At 48.6% G+C, this 18,696-nt stretch overlaps 1 protein-coding gene across 1 annotated transcript in view; it reads right to left on the minus strand.

The window, feature by feature from the left end:
* Dnc (phosphodiesterase dunce) overlaps positions 1-17,352 on the minus strand; it is a gene marked incomplete in the record, with an annotated part of 568,677 nt that extends 551,325 nt beyond the window's left edge. Inside the window, 1 exon segment of the mRNA XM_077693441.1 lies at positions 14,362-17,352. Coding sequence (XP_077549567.1) covers positions 14,362-14,534 — 173 coding nt within the window.
* Positions 17,353-18,696: the final 1,344 nt, after the last annotated feature.

The raw sequence follows: 18,696 nt of genomic DNA on the forward strand, positions 1-18,696 counted from the left end.
ACTTCATTTCCTTCTCAGTGGGCAGAGCTTCGTTCAAGACGTATTGGAGAACAAACAACAGGTTCACCACCCCCACAAGCAGCAGATATTGGAAAGGCACACGCCAAAAGACAAGACGTAGCAGCGCGAAATGTTGACGAATTCTTAGAAGGCACACGAGACAACGCCTGTTCCGTGTGTCTTGTAAGTATTCCTTTCATTTTTTCGCTGATGTGTTCTGTAGCGCAGTACGGACTCTGGGAGCCAAAATATTTTGCACCAAAGAAGTCAGGGTTACTTCCCCTATCGACGGAATGGGATGTGCATAAGTTATCGGGTTTCCCCCTCGACCCTTCCTAACACACGCAGAACGAATGCAACAAAAACGGAGAAACTAATACAGAACCCAAAACAACACTGGCAAAAAAGCGCTGCCAAGTTATGGAACATATTCCAGAGACCGACTTACGGACGGGCGGACGGACGGACGGACGGACGGACGGACGGACGGACGGACGAACGGACGGACAGACAGACAGACAGACAGACAGACAGACAGACAGACAGACAGACAGACAGACAGACAGACAGACAGACAGACAGACAGACGGACAGACAGACAGACAGACATTGCAAACTTCATTTGCAAAAGCCTCTAACTTAACTGACGTCATGCAGGGGAAGAACGGGGGAAACAGAGAGACAGACGAAGAGCAGGATGTCGACCGAAGAGCCGCAGAAACATCAGTTATAGCACCTCGTCATCATCTTCCTCACCGACAGCCCACTAGGTCCACTGCACCTAGCCCCTCGCAAAATTTCAGAACCACCTTAACCTATTGACGTCCACCCAACCCGCGTCTCGGCAAATATTAGAGCGGCATCGACCATGTTTATTAAACAGCCTCCACGTGCTGTCCACATCGTGGACTCGCGTTCAGCGCAGATGTCCCCACCTGCTTTGTATTCGAAACGAAGCGAATTGCGCAGGAAACCAGACGGCCACCTTGCCCGTACGCCGCTCCCATTCCGGCATATATGCCAATCCCGTTCGCTCCCGACTCACGTTGCGTTTCGATCCCCGCCACCGGGATCTGCAGGGCGGTCGGTAACGGAGCGTTGAGCCGTCGTCGTAAACGTCTTCCACACGGTGTCGCCCTTTTGTGGACGTCGCCGAGCCGCCGGCTAACTTTTGCGGGCAGCGCACACGGTAATCCGCCGCGATCAATTACGGCTGAGCCTCACTGTTTCACGGTGACATTACCGTGACCCGCATACGTGACGGTGAATATGTGCACGGCAATAGGGTCTCACGATGCCGGAGTACGTTTAAGAGCGCGTAGAGCGCCCAGACAAAAGAGACGTTCACGGTTTTGAGTAAAATGGTGGACTACGCTTTTTATTCGACAGGATATGTTAGCTGGGTAGCTCAATAATATGGCGTCGTGGCGAATGGATGCCGCACAAAATTGCGGACAGATGGCACGTAATTCACCGACAGCTCAAGAAATAAAGGGCGGGTGACGGAATTACCGTATTTTCTCGCGTATGACCCGCACCAAATATTCGAAGATTTGAGTGCCAAAGGAGGAGTGCGAATAATACGCGGGTTTTTTCCTTTAGTGCAGCATCACGGCAATACCAATTGTGCCGTGAAGCTGCTTGCGCGTAGTGCCATCAAGATGACCCCGTGTACAACAGTGAGGACTGCGACTCAAGTGATAGCGCAAGCGAGAGCAGTGACACTGAGTGAATTGTGACTTTCGTCTTGCAGTCAGTTTATTCTACTTGCTGAATGTAAGTTTTTCGTGTCTACATAGTATGCGATGTGTCGCTAGAGCAGTAGCTTTGGTGCAGCCTTTCCTGTATCAAATGTGCGGGCAATACGTGAGGATTCTTTTTTTTTTTTTCCGGTGGGCTGAAAGTCGGGGTGTAGATATATATGCAGGAGCGGGTTATACGCGCGAAAATACGGTGTGTTTAGACAATACCATTCCTCACTATCCTAACGAATATTCCGAACAACTAAAATTACTTGCATGTCTCAAACATGTAAACATTCTCAACGCAGAGAAAACCTTAGGCATAATTGAGGGAAAACATTTACGGCGAATAACCTAGACCACGACAGGGTTTTTATTTAAGAATGCTCATTGGATTAAATTTGTCAAATCTAGTGAATAAACAATATCCATTATAACCGCATCAAAAACTGGCCAGATAAAACCTCAAAACTAAAGGTATATAAAGAAAAGGACGTGCGCTGTCCCAACAGCACGAGTAGTGCGAAGCGGGAAAGTTGAATTGTTTCGAATAAACTGAATGGGAAAGACAATGCCTATAGCGTAATTGGGAAAAGGGGAGAGTCCGATAAAAGGGTGTGTACGTGTAGAGCAAGAAAAAATGAAGGAAGCTAACAATAACGCGTAAGACTTGAAGGTAGCGAAGCTGTGCGCAAACTTCACGACCATAACGGCGACTTAGGTCCACGTTTGCAGCCGATTTGCTTCTTCTTCGCTGCCTCAACGACCGTTACTCCATAATTTTTGCTACAAGTGTGAGCTACCTTCATTTATTTTGGAAGTGATAATCATTGAACATCACCTTGGAGGGGCGTGCGCTATGACGTGTCTTTCTCGTTCCGAGCAAGTGTTGCCGCAATTACGGTGAACTGTGGAGTTTTTTTTTTCTTTGGCCAATTTTGGCCAGTCTCCTAAGTGGGTATGCTGGGCTAGACAAACGTGCGCCGGGGCCGCTGGGTGGTCGCCGCGAGGCTCGCCCTCACGTGCGCGTGTTCGGCAATATGAAACCTCGATATATCGAACAGCGCGGTGCCCGCGAAATAGTTCGATATAGCCAGAATTCGATATATAAAATCGCGTAACAAACGCGTCATAAACTGGTACAAATCAATAAATGGACGAATTGTGCAGTAAATGCCCAATTAGAGTTTCAAAGTATTTATTATTTTGAATTAAAATACCGCAGCAGGATAGCCAGCTTCTTGTTGGCAGTGGCGTGTTTAAACACAGCTTCCTCAACGTAGTCCAAGCTTTCCACAAGCGATAGGCCAGTGCCTTCTATAGCGTTGCGGTAGCGGCTCAGTAGGGCCAAAGCAGCTAAGCCTCGGTCGAAATCGGGACCGGGGCACTATCAGTGCTTGCGGGTTCAACCTCGGCAGCGTCTTCGTTTGTCCGCTCAGTAATAACCTCCGCTACAATCTCCACGTCCGTCAACTCCGCCGTTGTTCCGGTGCTGTCATCAACGCCAACAAAGTCATCAATGCACATGATTCGTTGCTCAGCACCGTGCCCTTGCTTCTATGACTCATTTGTGCAGCGACTTCTCAACATCTTCAAGGGCAGCTTTGCGCACACACCGCGCGCCTGAGTGCTGGTTTTGCCTTGGCTACTGCCTTGGCTTGGCTTTTATGCCACCCTTAACCGGTGCGGCAACTGGCCAGGCAGCGGCCTGCGTTCCCCGCTACGTTGAAGTAGCGCCATCGACGCAACGAATGCGCAGCAGTAGGAAACGCCCATCGCACCACTGCTAACCTCAAGGGTACTGCGGGAAAGCTCGCTGCCTGTCAACAGAGTGTGAGCAGTCTGGGGTGGCGGAGTTCGATATACCCATTTCATGTGTGTCCCAGTTGGAAATAAAAAATTAAAAATGCATGTAATTTTCCGCGTGACATACAAAATGTTCGATATAAGCAATAATTCGATATACCCGTGTTCGATATATCGAGGTTTGACTGTTACTCGGTATTTTTAACTGCGGGCACGAAAAAATACGATTTGCTAAACCGCTTCGCTGTTAAAATGCAACAAAAAAAGGACTATGGCAGCTTGTGAGAGAACCCCTGCGGCAATTGAACACCAATGCTTTCGCTCTCACCCATAAGAAGAAGTGCTTAGGTGCCTAATTTGTTTTTGAATAAAAACAAAAATGCTCGTAAATCGATTAAAAAAAACCCGAGAAATAAACCACAGGCTTTAGATTATTACAAAAAGTGGACGCTGTTTATAACCCCCCAAAGCGTCCGCTGACGGGACACCAAGTTACAAATCTGGGTTCAGGATTACCAAGACGTGATCGTGGGTATGGAAAGCGAAATGAGGCGGTGTACACGCAAGCACCCATGATGCGCTACTCTCCAAAAATTGACGTTTATGTATTGTATCTACAGCGTTCTGATGCGCTTTCCTCCCGTTTCATTCAATTTACGGAATTGCGGGCGTCGTAGCGGTCGAAGTTCCCAGAGTGATTTGAACCGTCGATTTGCCTAACGATGTCGGCGGGAGTATCTGAAGTTCAAACCCGCCCATTTAGGGGGAATCCTTGTCACTTAATTTATATTCCCCGGTTCGAGGCGTCTATACGCGTACGCTGTGGTCGTCATTCATGTTATGACACGGACGACATCGGATCGGAACAACTGTTCCTCATTTAACAACAAAAAAGAGAATTTAAATTGAAATCATTTAAAAACGAAGCGAAAACGTCAACAAGAAAACTCTCTTTTAAATCGACAAACAGAAAAGGAAAAATCGGACTTTTTTTTATGCCCGGCATACCTTTTAGCGGTTCGTGAGCGCGCCTGCGTGTGTTCGTTCGCCAAGGAGGTTAAAAAAATTGCTTGGCGTTCGCACGTGTGTGCGTGACCGAGTTTAAAACAGTTTCAGCGCTGGCCTTCTGGTTTAGAAGGCACAAAAGAAAAAGAAAAAATGCTGCATGGTAGTTTTAGGAGATATTCTTGAACTCAAAAAAGGTCCGCCCACAAACAAACAAACAAAAAAACACCACCAAGAAACCGAGTTTATTTTCGTAAGACGTTCACCGGAAGACAGCATCCCCAATTCGTCACTCGTTAACGCTGATAACCACAAAAGCGTTGGAAATGTTTGTGGCAGACGGTTGATGACACCTTGGCGGCAACAGCTGTCAACATACGCTGCATTCCGTTCCTGCAATTATCGGTGACAGTGAGGCAGACTGTAACACCGAAGTCAGGCCATAATCTCTAGAACCCACAGCTTAAACTCGGAGTCTGCATACTCTATCATCCTCAAAACACGCTCGTTATGTTGTATAGCCGACACACTGGTTGCTCACCCCCCAGTGACGCCGCGTGTCTAACAAAACATTGGAATAATGTTTTTTTCTTCCCCTCCCTACAACGCACTGCTGCTTAAGGGCACACAAAAACAAATTCTCAGTCTGAAGCAAGCAACCGTTCCCGAAGGCAGGACATCGGTTCATGCTGGGACATCTGAAGATGAACTGTCATCGAACTTCCAAACTGTTATGCTAAAAATGTTATCTCAAACGTCGCTGGGTCAGTGGGTAAGAAATTGTGCTGCTGAGCCCGAAAACACGGGTTCGGTATCGGCCACAGCAACCATTTTTCCGATGGAGGCGAAAAACGAAAACGCCCGTGTGTCGAGATTTAGGCGCACGTTAAAGATCCCCAGGTGGTCGAAATTAATCCGGAGTCCTCCCCTACGGCGCGCCTCATCGCCTGCGCTGCGGCGGCGCGTTACACCCCAGATTCAGTGAAAATCAACGCCGTCAGTAAGGCAAAGAAATATTCGCTTTAAAAATGTCACCACGGAAAGCTGATATTAAAAGGAGACCCCCTCTGCCCAAAGAAATAACGATCACCACGGCAAGCGATAGTCATTCCGCGGACAAGCTTTGAAATATATAAAAATAATGACCTCATATGCGTAACTATCGCGAGAAATTTAAGTTGTCCGAATGACCAGAAAGTTTACATTATGGCCGATCCTGAAGGAAACGCATTTCGGCTCCTAATTACTACGCGATTTCCCGAAGAATATTACATTGACTTCGGCCACACGCATACATCAATATGTGGTCCTTCATTTCCGGTAGTTGAACGCGAAATAACGCCTTTCCTCGAAACGTTCGGCACACGTTAAAAAACGCAGAACGACAAAAAAACAAAAAAAAAAAAAACACAGGCGGCCACTGCGAAGTAATCACACTTAGAGCGACTGCTTTTGACGTATATATTTTTCTAAAAGGGAAATATTTCATCCAGCATACCTTTAAATCGTCGCTGTAAAAAACAAAATTTTTTTTCAGGCATTCCACTCTGTGAAGCAAAGATTTTCAGCACAGGACAAAGAGGTGACAAAAATATAGGTAAAAGGTGAACGAGAAAATTTTCTCGCCAGCTCTGACGGCGGCAATTCCTAAAGCTGTGCCAAACACATACCCGTACACACTTAATTTGACTCGACTAATCTCGAAAAAAATGTCTACTGACAACTATCCTACCCAAAACGGATATCAAAATGATGAGACGCAGAAGATTGAGGTGCAAACAATGTTTTGCAAGGCCTGCGACTATGGCAATGACTGCGTTATAACGGCACACACATCTAAACGTTTGTTTAGATGCCACGCGCACATTGTCACGCGCACACTGTCACGCGCACCCCTGTCAAGCGCACACTACATCACGCAAAACGTCATACATTCAGATAGACGCAAAGCGCCGACGACAGCGACGATAACGTTTACTTTTCCAATGAGCTTAGTTAGGAGCGCAGCCCTTTTGGTGCTGGGGCTGTTGGCGTCTTCTGTGATCCGTCATCGTCATCGTAATCGTCGTCTCATGTAGTCACGGTACTAAAACACCGGGAAACTCGTTTACGCCTAGCGCTGGAGCGCTTCGTAACGCGTACTAAAAAAACACCGGGCCAGTCCTTTGTACCTCGCGCTAGAGAGCCTCGTGCTTCAAAGATAAGAGATTCTACAGCAAAGCACCATAACTCTACCCCAAACGGTTTCATCTCCGTTGGAAAAAACACCAAGGCTCCTCCAAGAATGCACTTTTACACTGCGTGTTTCGCCTCTCTCCAGGTTTCACGTTAGGGGAGATGCCCCGAGATTTTTATGTTAGCTCCTTTCTCCGCGTTTCCTTTTTCGGCGAGCGCGCGCCCGGACGCCACGCTGTACCGGATCTTAGCTATGGAAGCTCCGCTCGAAAACAGCCCCGGAGCACTGACATGTTCAACGTTTCCGAATGCGGGCAGTAGTCTGGCGCTTCAAATATGGTATGTGTCACTTCACGAACCTGGTTCAACGTAGTTACAGATACAGCGACAATCAACCAATACGGGAAGCACGCACAGCGGCACCAGCCAATCAGAGCAGCGGATGCAGCTGCAGCAATGCTCTCCCGCGAAAACCACGCTGCCACGGCTTCAGCGTCGGTTTCCTGGGTGTATACATTTGATGTCCGCTTCAAAGTGTCGCATTGAGCGGGCCCGGATTGGCTGAGGGCAGGCGACCCGGACATGACGCAAGAAAAACAAGGCGGGCTGTTTAAGCGTTTCCAAAAACGTCTAAGCTGTCAAAGTAACTCCTACGATGTGGAATAGCGTATACTGTGCGGCGTTAACTTAAAAGACTCGAAGGGGACTTGAGCCTCATTGCTTTTTCCCAAAAATCCTGTTACCTGCTACAAATCTTTCTGTGCTGACAGCGAGATAGAATAAAAGAAGTTACGAGAACCATTCACCAGAACATAAAAAAATACTACTACGCAAACGGTCAATATTAAAATGAACTATGATTTACGGATGTGTGGGACAGACGGAGTATAAACCACAGAATAAAGAACAACAACATCGGAAGGCCATATATCAGCGGTTTTCACAATTCAGTAAACGGCTGTCAGGGACATTGTTAAATGAAATGGGGAGTGACAGATTGTTGATGTGATTTCTATTCTGATGGAAACTCGGGTCCGACCGAAAGTACACGAAGTGCCAGCTGTTTTCTGGGACATCGATATGCGCCACACAGCAGCCGAGAACAACAAGGTTGAGAGATTCTTAAAAATTAAATCTAAACTTCGCGGGTATAAATCTCCCGTGTTGTAGACTGGCGGTTCCGAATAACGATGAGACGGAGGCGCCGGTTTCCGCAATAAACCGATAAGGCCTCAAAGAGGGTTGTCCCGCCCCTTATATCTATTCTCTCCACCAACAAAAGCAATGTCATACACGAAGAGTAGAAGACAAATACTTTGTCGATAGACCCAAAGCACGGGGGACCATTAAATATTCGAACTAGCAGAAAGGCGGGAGGAGACTGCGTGCGCGGAAATCAATAACGAAACAAGACTGCGTTAGTAATGTCCCAGGCAAAAATTCTATTCCCAATTCTAAGCTTTCCGTTTATTTGTACCCACCTTTACACGACGGGCTCTCGCCGAGGGTGTACCGGTAGTACGTGGCCGCGGTGGGAGCACCGGGACAGAATCCGCATACGAGATACACTGCTTCGTTCGGGAGAGCGCAACGCCACTGAAGTGAAAATTTCGAAGGGAAGAAAGGCTGCCGTTGCCGGAATCGTGGAGCGGCGATTCAGATCGCGCACGTTTGGTGACGGCTTCCGTTTGCGGGACTTTCTAGGATGGTGGAAACGACCGGCCCGTTCGGTGGCAGATATATATATATATATTGCACCGACTATCTCATTTCACACTAAAAGAAAAAATGGAGGAGCACGACTAGGCATAGAATGCGGAGAACTGACACCCAGTGGACCACCACGGTTAGAGTGGCTACAAGTACAAGGGGACGTTACTAGAAGTCAGGGAAGAGCGATAACTAAACAGAAAATGGAGATAAAAAAATTTGATGGCAAAGCATGTATTCGCACAGCGCAAGGCGGTAGGGCGGTAGGAGTTGGCAGTCATTGGGAGAGGCTTTTATTTTGCAGCGGAAATGAATAGGCTTATTGATTGATTGATTGATTGATTGATTGATTGATTGATTGATTGATTGATTGATTGATTGATTGATTGATTGATTGATTGATTGATTGATTGATTGATTGATCCGAATACTTTTTCGTTTATTTAAAATAGCCTCAGCTTGAAGGAAGTGTAAACCATCAGCTACAGACGAATAACTGGCAAAAATTGCAGACTTCGAGGATTTCAGCTGGTGAAGCCGCAATTCCGATGTCTGGCGGAACTCGATCCGCTTTTATTGATGGCACAAGCTATTGTTCTATGTACTTCATTCTTGAAGAACCCATATGTCAGAAAATGTTAGTTTTCAAAATATGAGGTATTGTTTTCTTAGGAACAATTAGTGGCATCTGTACATCAGAGAAAACACGTCAACTCCTATGTCTTGGAAAAAAAAGCTGTCAACTTGGTTCTTTTTTAAATGGCGATTAAGGAAGTCATGCATAAGCACTTAGCGCGTACAAAGCAGGAATAAAAAAATAAGGAAGACAGGAAAGAAGCGAGACTAGTATCGCGACGCTCCAAATCAACGTTTAAGTTGTTTCCGTCTCGCGTATTTCCGGGCTTTTATGCACAAGCGCTTCCCACACATCTGTTGTCACCGCTTGCAAATGGCAACATTTCGTTTGATAATGACGTTCACCTTTGACACATAACCGGCCAGAGAGCTAAATGTTGATTATCGTCGCAGGCATCCGCTCGAGCACGACGCCATTTGCTCGCTACGAAGGCCCTTGAAACTAAGACGCCACGTACACTAAACAGTTAGAAAGAAAGCGTTTGTCAACGAAAAGAACGCAAGTAGCCGCATTCGGTGGAGCGTCTGCTGACTGCTCACTCATTTTAAAGACGATAGTCTTTCTTGGGCTACTTAAACACAGAAATGTTGGTCTGTCGCTCTGTCTGTCGGTCTTAAAAGGATAAATTTATTATCAAAAAATCCTGGTATCAATGGTACAACGTAACCAACAGAAACAATTAAACAAGTGCAGCGCCGGTTGCTACAAAACTAAGAGAGCGCGAAGGCTGCAAGTAACAGACACTTACCTGTCCGTGGCTCGATTCAGCCACCCGGCCAAAGTGAAGCCTAATCTGCGCAATAGTCTTATATACTCACAGCAAAATCTAAATGTCAAAGCCCGGTGGCAATCTTCCTACTTTTCAACATCGTTGAACAAGAACAAAACATTACGCAATTCTGAGGCAGAAAATCAATACATGAGTGGCACTTGTAGTGTTCCTTTATTAAAAAATTCATGGATGCTTGGTTTTTGCGATATCAGATGAAGTACTTCATCAACTGCAGAAAATCGTCGCCTGCTGTTGTTCGCGCCACTATAGCTCCTGGCGGAAGTTTAAGAAATCAAACCGAAAGAGTAACGAAAGGTTCCACTAGATAAGCTCCACATTCCACTTGGAGTGCACGTGGAGCAGGGCAACGTGGTTCTATAAACATTGTAGTAGCGTGCCTCGCATCACGCGCGTCTCCGTCGTACTTCAGCGATCGCATCGAGGCACCCGGTCTGGAGCCGTAGAACGCGGTAAATTTAAATTGACCTGAGCAAACCTCTAGCGTGTTATCTTGCATGGAAAGAGACGGGAGAGGAACAGCCTGAGAGGTGGGTGGGAAAGAGAAGGGGTGCCAGTCGACCACAGTCTTTCGTCGACATTTCCGACGAAAGGAGCAGATGTGCGGCCATTTTTTTTTTTTTTACGCGTTAGCCCTCATTCCCACAGCCGTTTTCACCCCGTCACGTCACCGTCACGTCACCGTCTTCCGTTATGGGCGCCGTTTTTCGGCCGATTTCTCGCCGAAAACGGTGCGACGGTGACGGGAGGCCGAGCTCTACGTTTCCGTCACGTCAACGTGACGGGCGGGACCATGCCCGCCATGGTAAAGAACGTATTTCGTGTCCGGAATGGAGTTGAGTGAGTTACCAAACGACAGTACTTTCGAACTGAACAAATGTTTGTTTTGGCTTCATGGTACCTTTCAGTGAAAAACGTCCCCACCGGGCGTCGTGTTCATCAACTCGTTGGGCAACAAGTTTGTCAACTCGTGTCACATTGTTCTTCCCACCTCACGCATGTCATTCTGGTATTGAGAAGATTGATTACGTGCATTCAAGGACTCTGCATCCGTTTCGACAGCTGGCGACTCATGCACGCACGTCTGGTGTCAGTGGTACGTATTACTACCGTTAGCATTTGACAATGATTTCATTTTTTTTTTGCTCAAGCAGAGTACCATGACGTTTCGATTGCGATAATGCTTCACGACATAATACAAAAGCGCAGGGGATTTTAAAACGATAAAGGGAACGGAGTAGCTCTTCAATTAAGACACAGAATGCGCTGTTCACATAGATAAAGGTCGAAAGCAAATTTCAGGTTTCACACGCGGGAGATTCAAATGCGCTGCACGATCAGTTAAAGCAACCACAAATTGTCTAACGCTAGCTGGAATGTCCAAAGCGCGGGAGTTTTTGTTTATCGACAGCACCAAGAAAACACCCGACTTGGCTAGGCATCGAACACGCCGAACTTGCTCGTGGCAGCAACCAGACGACTCTCTACATGCCGTGGCCTGGCTGACATTCATCGCTCCTCACAGAGCAACCACGCATCTGGAGATATGTGACTTATAAATTTATATTGCCATTCTGTGAATACAGCAATGGCTGCACTCAAACAAAATTAAAGAAGGGTGGCAAGTTGGGTTAGTTTGTTCATTGGGACCTGAGAGGTATAAACAATAACACAAATGAAGTGCCGCACCAGCGTGTCAATGTATATGGGAATTCGTTTTTTGCAAAAACAATTCGCCAGTGGAATGCTTTGCCATTGCCACTGGTTCATTGTGATTCACTGAAAAATTTTGAGAAAGGGCTCAAATTTTTTTCTGTAAGCATGGTCTACTATTTTGATTTTTTGTCCTTTTTGTGTATGCTTAATACGACTGCACTGTTTTTTTTTTCTTTGGCCACAATGTCGGTGTTTCTAATGTATGCCATGTAACATCTCCAGGTTGATGTGTTGCTGTTTAAATCGCTGTATGATTTGAATGTACTGATGTTTGACATTGTTAGTATGTCCCACCCCTGTAGCAGGAGTAATCGGAAAATACATAAAATGAAAATATCGAAGAAGCAGCGAAACAGAGACTGGGAACTTCTTCTTTATTCCTCCCTTCCACTCTCCTATCCCTTTTTAGTCCCCTTCCCTTCACCCTCAGGGCCTGATTAGCGTCACTAAATAAAGGCTTTGAGAGTATCGGCACCCTTTTTTCTCATTGTTATGTGCCGCCAGGATTTTCATTGGTCGGTCGGCACCACGTGATATTTATTTACATATGGGCGCAGCCATTTCGTTTCTGGGCGCCTCTCCTCTCTCTCTCTCTGCTGCGCGAACGCTAGAGCGGCCGGTCGCACTCTGCCCGCCACAACCGGCGGCGGTTTCGTTGGGAGAGATGGCAACCCTGCAAGCCAGAAACAAAATGGCCCCCAGACGCTTCCGGATGCACGAAGTGGCGGTACTATTCAGCGTAGCTTATTTAGTGCCGCTAGGCCTGATAAGGTGTCGACACCCTAAGTCAGACAGATTCGGGCTCTTTTCACCCATCTATCCCCACAAAGAAACCTAAGAGAAAGAGCAAAAGCATAAGAAGAGACGGGACATAAGCGCTGTGTCGTCGTTCGTCTTTCTTATCTTCCGTCTCTTTGCGCGGCGTGTTCGATATGGAAACAAATTAAATCTCGTGAATTCTTCTTGTCCAAGCAATTTGTGGTAAAAACAATATTCAGGGAGAGTAGGGCTAGAAATGTTTGACTCATTGCTACCCCGCGCTAACAGTGCTACTCAAGCGGGAAAAACGTTCATGACTAACTTCTAATTCGGAGAAAGGTGAGCAACCTGCAAAATGTCAACGGATGGATGCAGTTATAAGGACAAAAAAAAAACGAACCTACACAGGCGCGCGTGTACGCAAACCATCACTGAAATCACATTAAAATCATCTGTAGTATTTCCAGGCTCCAGCACGTATCCTCGTGACCTCTCTTGCCCTTTCCCGCAACAGCCGCGCTATTGTTCTACTAATATGGAAGGGCAAGACAGTGTGTGGTTTGGATAGTTTGCACAGCATGACTGAGGAAATATACAGCGAAACCAAAGACGAAGGAGGAATAACTACGCACTCAGACAAGCAAAAATACGAACGCGATAAAGCAGTGCAAAAAGCAGTAAAACGCTTTTTTTACCGCCCCTGTGGGCTTTGCTGTACGAGATCTCTTTTGAAGATAGTGCAAACGATGCATAACTAATACATTTGCCTCCAGAATTTTTAACTTTTGAAGCCTGCAGCTGTCTAGACGATCTCTCTTGTTACATCAACCCTGAGTGATGGGAGACCTTGGTGTTTAGCAACACGGTGGGAGAACAGATTGCGCTGATCACCAGGTGGCAGGAGCACCCTGATACATATGGGGCCCGAGCAAACGGCACCACCCCATCAAGCGACTAAACGGCACTAGAATGCTCAATAAAGTTTGTTATCTCTCTCTCTCTCTCTCTATTATTGTTTACTTTTAAACGCAATCGTTCAGTTAGCGCAGACAGCGAGAATCGCCACAATGGAGGCCAATGCGGCCTTTTTGTTGTCGCACATTATAAGGGGGCTTTCGTAATCAACAGTCATGCATCGGGGGGTCTGTCCTATGTAGTCCTTGATAAGGCATGATAACGCACGATAAGGCACCCAAATCAGTTGGCACAATGTGCAGAAGGTATTGTTTACTTCATTCAGATCGGGTGTCTCAGAGAATACAGAGGAAGAATTGGGCAATGGGTCAAGAGTAGATTAGCAGAGTCCAGCAGCAGCAAGGCCACGTGGGCCTCCATTGTCGCGATTGCGTCTGCGTGCCTCAGGTTGATAACCGTCAGATAAGCGCTCAAAAGTAAAATCCAAAGGAGCAGAGAGATTGTCGGGGCGGCTGCAGTTCCAAAACATGAAAGAATCTGCATTATTCAAGGATCAGTTGCACTAGCTGCAAAAGAAATTACGTACGCGAAGCTTGCGATGCAAGCAAGAGACGGCAAAAGTATGTGTGCTGCTTCGTCACGTTCGTGCTTGTTGATGTTTTGTGCACATTTAGGGCATACGTGTGTGCGCCTTGCAATATTAGAGCTCTGTTTGCGTGCGTCTCTCTGGTCATTCTTTCTAGCTTGCGGAGATTAATTCCTGCGTTATAAGGAAGTGCATTCCTCCAAATGCACCTTCACGGGCGATGGGTTTGTCATCATGTTGAAGCATCATCACAAACTCAGTAACGTCGCAAGTCCGCAGGAACAATCGAACAAATTTTCGCTCGAAGGTCAACACGCACGACATCCTGAAACAAAATTTCATCCGCTGGACTATCAGTAGAACTTTCTCCCGGACGAGTATACCGAGCCAAACAAGACCGCAGGTCGCCTCGGAACTTTCCAGCCAACCGGAAGGAATCATTTTTTCGCGTGATGTATTAGAGAGAGAGAAAGTACAGATGCAGAGGAAGAAGGGCCGAGGGGGACGCAACCCAACTTACCCGCATATCCAGGAGTGGCGGCGACGTGGAGCCGATGCTTGTCCTGGTACGTTGAGGAACAGCGGCGTCGTGGCAGTGCGCCTGTTCTGCGCACACTTGCCATCCCTATCCACCGACGGCGGCGGTGGTTCGCACGGGTCCGGCTCGAACCGCACTTCCGGTGGTCGCAGCATCGTCCACTTCCGGTCGCCTATTTATCTTCCGCGCGCACTTCCGTCGATCGCTCACTCACAGCCGAGACGAAAACAACCGCCGCTGGTGCACGACCGGGCGATGGCGGGATGCTTCTTCGCGGAGGTATTGGCGACCTCGACGCTGAACCGAGTGAAAACGATCGAAGGGCACTGGCGGCACCGCACTGGGACACACTGGGGTCGCCGTCAAAGCGGAACTGGAGGAGACGGAAAGCCGCGGAAGCGATAAGGAAGGTTCGATCGCGGAAGCGTCGTCACGTGGAGGAGATAAGGGACGGCCGGGCGCCGAGGCGCACATATCGAAGTATATCGCTGGGAAAAGTAACTGGGGAACTCCCGATTTCGCTCAGTGTTCGTCCGTAACGAAACCTTCTTCGATCAGGAACGGCGTTGAACAGGAAACTCGGCGTTAACGACGAAGAGTTAATAGATACTAGACATGGAACACACAGATGCGACTCAGCACTTTCACAAGGGAGCTCGCTTGAAGCCTTCAAAGATGATTCAGCCACGAAGCGCTAGAATTACACTATTTCAGCTTACTTTGTGTGCCTACGTTCAAAATAACCGCTTCCACTCAGCTATATATCCCTCCTGTTAACCGCTAACTTTCAGGTTCAACGTAGCGCAAGTAGAAGTTCACCAGAACGGGCTCGGTGGGCTTAGTGGTTCACGACAGCAGAACTCCCACCGGGGAATATATCCGCCAGACCAATTTCCGAGGCCTCCGAAGGGCAAAGAAAGCGAGCGCGCTTACATTGATCACGGACGAGAGGTTGCTAGACAAACCTTGGCAGGAAAGAAAACTAAACTAATCCATTCTCTTCCCGGGGCGCTCAGGGGTAACGAACAAGGCTCAATCTCGTCCAGGAAGAACAGCGGATACAAGAACAACTCCGGATGAGGGGAGCAACGGATGCGTTATACGAGCATCCGGAGAAGATACGGGCAAACACGCGTGCCAGGCCGGACTAGCGCGCAGAAAACAAGCGTAGCTCGCACTCGAAAGGGTAAATAGCGTACGCCACTGAAAAAGACGTAAGTGAGCGCACGCCCACGTCTACCTACCTTGAAGATGAGCCGTCTGGAGAGTAGGAAACCAACAAGCAAGAATAAAAAAAAAGACAACGCTGAAACAAGGAGTGAGCGTAATGAAAGTCACGGAATAAGCGGAAAGAGAACTCTCTCCTCTAGGTTTCGAGTGGATAAACGTGCAATTAAGCAGCGCCGTAGGTCACGGAAACTGTATCCCTCTTTGTTGCAGGCGATGACGGCGGCCGGACGCCGCGTAACGCGGCGGCGTTTGAAATCGTGCCAAGCTGGGGTGTGGGCGAGGACAGAGGAGTCGCGGCTAATAACAAGCCGCCGCTGCGGGTGGAAGCGCCGCCGCCAACGAGAGAGCGTTGATCCCCTGTGTCAACTCGCGGGTCCACTTTGGAGCCGCCAATCGGCTGTTGCGGCACGCACCAGGCGTCACAGCAGGCGCTGCCATTCGAGTCTTCGGAACCGAGGCGAAATCCAGCTTCTTGACGAAATCTAGGGAACGTTAGGGAATCAGGGTAGAGATGAAAGGCGAACGAACTGGGGGCGCGGCGAATTCAACCCCCGGGGTCCAAATTAAGTTTAACGCTCAAATTAACGCTCAAGTGAAAGGCACGAACGATTCGCACGTACCATAGTATCCAGCTTGAAAAAAGGACTAGACCGCCGCGGGTCACTTAACGAGTTAAGCAAATGCCGATCTGCCGACGTCAGCGACTCTGCTCGGACGTCAACAGCATTCGAGCTATTTACGCCTTTATCGAGCAAATGGACAGGAAAAGGTTGACCCCGGTAGCGACAAAAGTATGCCAATGACGACAACACCGCAAAGCTGGCCTTTGGAGTGCGCGGCCCTTTCTTTATCGGCAGCGAGTGAACCGCTAAAAGGGCGCCGAATAATTTCACCGTGACGCGCTAAAAGAGGTCGGAAGCCGACGGTCTTGATCCACAAGAAATGCGCGATGAGTTTCACAAACGGAATGAGTGAGCGATGTGGAAAAAAAGGAGCAGGTTGAAGACAGATACCAGACGGAACACGATATTACATGTTGGAAAGAATAAAAAAAGTTTCTCTATAACTGAACTGGCTTAGATAAAAATATCTAGAGTGGAGATTGCAAGAGCGCAATAGCAATGAACCGGAAGGACAAGATAAAAAAGAAATAGAGCCGATGAGAGATAACCGAGTGGGTAATGTGTTTGATTGAGCGTCAGTTAAGTGACGACGCCAGCAGTAAGCCGCGTCGTCTGAACGATATTGCAGACAATCACGCAAGCACTGCGGCCGATATTGTGCTAAATTTTAACTCGACGTCAATGCAGAATCGCAAGCACGGCAAAAGAACGCTGGAATAAAAAATACGAGAGACAAAAGGAAGCCAAGCAAGGAGGGGGGCTATACAAACAGGTGGTTTGTCAAATTCCAACAAGAAAAACGCAGAAAACTCCGGAGCGAGTGCAGCAGACGGCGAATTCGCCGTCGTCGCAGACGACGCAAAACACACTCCGCAGAAGGCCGTCAAAACCTCACCGCGTGATGCACACGCGCGCACATTCACTCAAAAACGCACCAACACGGAAACACACTGGGGTCGTTCGTCGACGAAAAGCCTCACTGTATTCTCGACGAAGCACACACCGACGAGGGGCGTTCACACTTCCGTTAAAAAATGCTGAAGCACCGCGAAGACGGTCAGCAGTTTCGCCGGGCGCGCCGGTTTCAGCACTGCGCGGGACGCCGACTGAACCGCGTCTGGGACGCACACTCCGGAGGCATCAGCGGCCGACACTCTTCGCGACGAGAGAGCAGAGGGATGAGAGAGAGGAGGAGGAAGAGGTTGGGAAAGGGCAGGGGAGCCGCGCCGAAGTGTCACCCACCGGAGCAAGGCGCGCGCGCGCGCGTAGCGCTGCCGCTCTCGTTAATACCAGAGGAAGAGAACGGAAGAGAATGACAGAAAAAAATAATAAAAAGAATGGAGAGAGAGAGAAAGAGGGGGAAGATTAGAAGACGCCGGCCGCGGCGATGATCACTTCTCGCGACCGCCGTACCACACTCGCCGCAAGTACAGCGGGCAATTCTCGTTGATGGCGCCTGACGGATGCGCTTCACTGCCACTCACGCGCACAACAATGGCACGCAACGCTGCGGCGAAGACAAACCTGGGTAAAGCGCGCGTGGGTGATCTGTTGAAGCCACACTTGTCAGTGCCGCAGGCGACGTCTCGAGCACGACACCACTAGCAGATGCTCATTCGTGAGGATTCACCAGGGATGACGACGGTGCGGATTAAAAAAAGTACCCGGGAAGACGCCGAAGTGTTCGTTCTTCCACGCCACTGTGATGACAACGCACTTGCAGACGCTACGCGCGCAGGAACCGCGGGGTAACGCCTCCTCGCCGCTAAAGCGATGGGGCCTTATGTTCTTTCACAACGTCGCCTGGTTGTCCCGCAGCCGGTGCAATTGATGACGAAGGAATACAACAAAAAAACGTTCGTGGCCCGCAACACAACATGACGAGCGAAGCGTCGCCCGAAGCGGAGTGCGGAAAACATAAGGACGTGGTTTTTCTCGCTGCGACGACGTCCGGGGCTTCCGCTGCGCTACCGTGCCGGCTGTGTTGTTGATAGTGAGACAAAAAAAAAAATATCCCAGTTTGTTTTCCCTCTCTAAAAAGCTGGAAGAGCGGAAGGGGAGCGGATGGTGAGGGAAGCGGAGCAAGCCGCTCAGCTGCTTGGCGAGTGGAAACGAAGACAGCTGGTCCGCTATCTCCTCTCACCTGTCGGCGAGCGCTTTCCCCGCGATGTGGATGGAGAAAGGAACAATGCATGCACGGAACACCAGAGAGAGTAGGCCGCGCGAGCGCGCGCTCATGCTCTGTGCACAGCGGGGCGGCGATCGCAGCGCCGACTGCGAACGGTCTTGCGGCTTCCCGAAGCCCTTCGCCGTGAAATGCGGACGCCGTTCGGTAATAGGAGCCTATTTTCTCCCTTGAAACCTTCTTTCCTCATAGGAGAGATTAGCCTTGCGGGTTACACTTGCTCGGCGCAACCTGTTGCTTCATTCCAGGCGCTTTTGTTTTGATCGCTGAACTCAGTTT

Source organism: Haemaphysalis longicornis, unplaced genomic scaffold, assembly GCF_048455015.1.
Source record: "Haemaphysalis longicornis isolate Haplotype H1 unplaced genomic scaffold, Haemaphysalis longicornis Haplotype H1 scaffold_12, whole genome shotgun sequence".
NCBI lineage: Eukaryota > Metazoa > Arthropoda > Arachnida > Ixodida > Ixodidae > Haemaphysalis > Haemaphysalis longicornis.